We start from the raw sequence: 3478 nt of genomic DNA, 5'->3' as shown, positions 1-3478 counted from the left end.
CTGCCGCTACTGGTTCTCCTCGGCCGCCGGGTCGCGGCACGTGCACTCGTCCTGGTCGCAGTCAGCAGCAAACGGGATCACCTGCGGGACAAAGGGAGAGCTCAGCCTCCGCCCCGAGACACCCCCGCACCCCCACAAGGCCTCTCCAGCCCTGCTGTGGACAAATGGACATTCTGGGCTGTGCCCAGTTGCTGGCATGGCCAGGCTCTGTGCTCGCTGGGGAATGGGCTCTGATACAACCTGTCTCCAGCTGAGTTTTGTTCTTAGCCTTTTCCTTTTTGTTAACGTGTTTCAAATTTTGTGGCCAAAGGTCAGGTTGAATCTTGTGCCCCCAATGTCAAGCCCTGGGAAGAAGTGTCCCCTGATGGGTGTAAGATGTTCGGACTAGGGCTGGCAGTGGTGAGGCACCTCTAGATTTAGGTTTGGTCCCTATTAGAAAACCCCCTTCATCCACGTCTGAACCTGTGGACCTGTGACTCTTCCAGCAAAGCACGAAGATAATGCAGCCTCGTCTTCTGCAGCTCTTGGAGAAGCTCAGCCAAGCTCCCAGCTGCAGAGCTGACCTCCACACTGCCCAACATGAGGGTGTATTGTCCTTGTGCATGGTGGATTAAGGAAAGCCAGGCAGGAGAGAGGCTCTGTGAGCAGGAACAGCCTTCCGTGGGGCAGGCAGTGGGTTCATTTCGGGCCACTCACAAGCTGGGCAGCTTTGAGACACCCCATGCAGGTAGGGAGGTTCATTGCACGTTACTTTCTCTATAACAACTGCATGTGACTGAGCAAGCCTGCGTCCCCTTAGCTGGTGGTAGCAGAGAAAGGAGGGAGGGCATGCGCTGAGCATCTGACTCCTGGTTAACAGTGGCCTGGTGATGAGCCATGGGAGCTGAGAAAACAGTTTCCTTCAGAGGTTTTATACACACCAGGCTCAGAGCCAGGAGTCTTTCTTACTGTGAAAACACATTTGATTTTTCACAGACTGGATCAGTGAAGGAAGGGCTGGAGTGCTTTGGGGATCTTGTGATGTTTAAACCCTGTATTTCTCCATCTGCCTTAACAGAGATGTGCTAGAGGCTTGTCGAGCAGCTGATCTGGGACCAGTGGGGGATGCAAGCTGGGTCTGGGTCTCCTGAGAGCCATGGGACTGAACCCCTCCACTTTCCGCTGTGAACCCAACCTTTATTTTGGCCATGCCTTGCTCCGAGATGTCATGATACTGTTGTGGGGATTTCACTCATCACTTGGGTGTAAAGCCTTTTCTTTCCTATCTCAAGTGGATCTTCCCAGGATTTTATTTTTTCTTTCCTCTGTGTATGTATGCGTGATGAAAGGAGAAATGATTTGAGCTCCACAACAAAGATGAGAAGATCCAAATTCACATATTTTCGCAGTGAGAAGTTATTTCATGCCCTGTGATTTGTTTTGCTGTTGGATATGATTAGGAAGAATGGGCTGTGAGTGCTGGATAGCGAGTTAGGTGGGAGGGAAGGTTGTGACGGGAGACAAAGAAGGGTCTGAGCAACCTGAATGCCAAGTTGCTCCCTCTACACTATTCTTCCTTCCTCAGAGAGGGGAGGAAACATCATTTGTAGCAGATGCCAGTGGACCATACCAAAAATCCCCTGAGACAGCTCAATTACACAACAAGGTGACTTCTGACTCACCATGTCTAGCACTATGTCCTGTGGAAGTCATTTCTTTGGGACTTGTTTCCCAAAATGAGAGGAAATCCCATGAACCTCAGGGGGAGCTGGGCTGAAGCTTCAATCACACTGGCCTGTGTCCAAACCCCACTCTTAATCAGTGCAACGATGTCCATCAGCTTCAGCTGGCTTTGGTTTAAAATCATGGGTTTGTTCTCCGTTCATGGGAGAATTGCATTGCAGGCTCAGTTCCACAGCCAGGAAAGCCAAAGAACGTCGATAGCAGTCACCCCTGAATCCATAGATCCTGGCCAAGGCCCTGGGAGGTGCTCTCTTACCTTCCTGGAGGACAGTGTGGAGGAGCAGCAGTCCCCGCCGTCGTACTGGCAGTATGCCCGGTTGTTGATGGTATCACACCAGCCGTCTGCTTGGAAGGGCTAAGGCAGAGAGGAACAAAGCTCTGTGAAAGGTCATTCAAAAGCATAAGGTTGCCCCCAAAAGTACAGGTCCCAGGTCCTCAGCAAGGCCCCTGTGCCCACTTCCACCATACACAACCCCCTCTTCAAAGCCAAAGGGCACCAGATATCCCAGCTGGTCTGGATGGGAGTAGTGGGTGTTCCAAGGGCAGCAGCTAGAGGATCATGGAATCGTGTCAGAAATGTTAAATGGCACAAGCAGCCATTCAGAAAACCAGTTTTTTGTTGTTTTAGTTACATGAGTCATCTGATCAGAGAAGAGAAACGAGCAGCTAGGGCTGGGAAGCAGCCAGCGAAGGCTGGAAAACTGTCCCGTGCACCGGCTGCGAGCAGGGCAGCGCTTGCAAGGAGGGTCAGGAGCGGTCAGCAGCCAAGGTTTATTTATCACAGATACACACCAGCACCGCCAGGCAGCAGCTGAACGAGCTACAGCATGGAGAAGCCATTCGTTGATAGGGTGATTAGCAATTAAATGCTTCTTCCACTTCGGGCTCTCTGATGGTACTTGCTGGCCCAGCAACCATGGCCAACCTCCAGAAGGACGGTTTCTATCAGAATTGTGGAATCATGGAATGGTTTTGATTGGAAGGGGCTTTAAAGACCATCTCATTCCAACACCCCTGCCATGGGCAGGGACATCTTCCACTATACCAGGTGTCCTGTCCACTCTGGTCTTGAACATTTTCAGGGATGGGGTGGCCAAAACTTCTCTGGGCAGCCTGTGCCTGTGTCCCAACACCCTCAGAGTCAAAAATGTCTTCCTAATATCAAGTCTAAACCCACCCTCTTTCAGTTTAAAGCCACTACCCCTTATCCTATTGCTCAATGCCCTTGCCGAAAGTCCCTCCCCAGCTCTTGTGTAGCCCCTTTTAGTCCGGGAAGGTGCTTCAAGGTTTCCAGAGTCTTCTCCAGACTGAACAGGACTCTTGGTGGAAACCTGGCTATCCCGTTGTTCATGGAAACAGCTGACTAGTTTCATTGGATCTGGTTGGCCCCACACAACAACCAGACTCCCAAAAATGCCCAGACTCAGCCTTTGATGATGGACATTCACATGTAGCACCCTTAAACTGAATGACAGCCTGCTGAAAAACACCACTGCCCCACAACAGCCCTGCACCCCCTGTGCCAAAGCCAACACGTGGGCCTGGTGATAACGCCAGTAAATTCACATGAAGAAACCATGCCAAAACCAGAGAACCCATGTGGCTTTTTGTCCTTGTGACTCACAAGGAACAGAAATGGGCTCAACACAGGCTACTAACACTTTAGGCAGTAGCAGCAGGGATTATGGCAAACCACCAAGTCTGGTCTCTGCTATCAGTAGCAAAGGGCACCGGCCCAACTTCGGCAGACACAGAG

General features: G+C 51.3%; 1 protein-coding gene across 1 annotated transcript in view; it reads right to left on the bottom strand.

The window, feature by feature from the left end:
- The window catches only part of PAPPA2 (pappalysin 2), a 96124-nt gene continuing 92646 nt past the window's right edge, over positions 1-3478 (bottom strand). The window contains exons 22-23 of the mRNA XM_017737395.1: positions 1979-2077; positions 1-81 (exon numbers count right to left, since the gene is read on the bottom strand). Of these exons, the coding sequence (XP_017592884.1) occupies positions 7-81; positions 1979-2077 (174 nt within the window). The 3' untranslated portion in view covers positions 1-6. The remainder of the gene's footprint in view (positions 82-1978; positions 2078-3478) is intronic.

This window comes from Corvus brachyrhynchos, unplaced genomic scaffold (assembly GCF_000691975.1).
Source record: "Corvus brachyrhynchos isolate BGI_N302 unplaced genomic scaffold, ASM69197v1 scaffold466, whole genome shotgun sequence".
Taxonomy (NCBI): Eukaryota; Metazoa; Chordata; class Aves; order Passeriformes; family Corvidae; genus Corvus; species Corvus brachyrhynchos.
The sequence above is the reverse complement of the archived record's forward strand: the minus strand, read 5'-3'. Positions and strand labels throughout refer to the sequence as shown.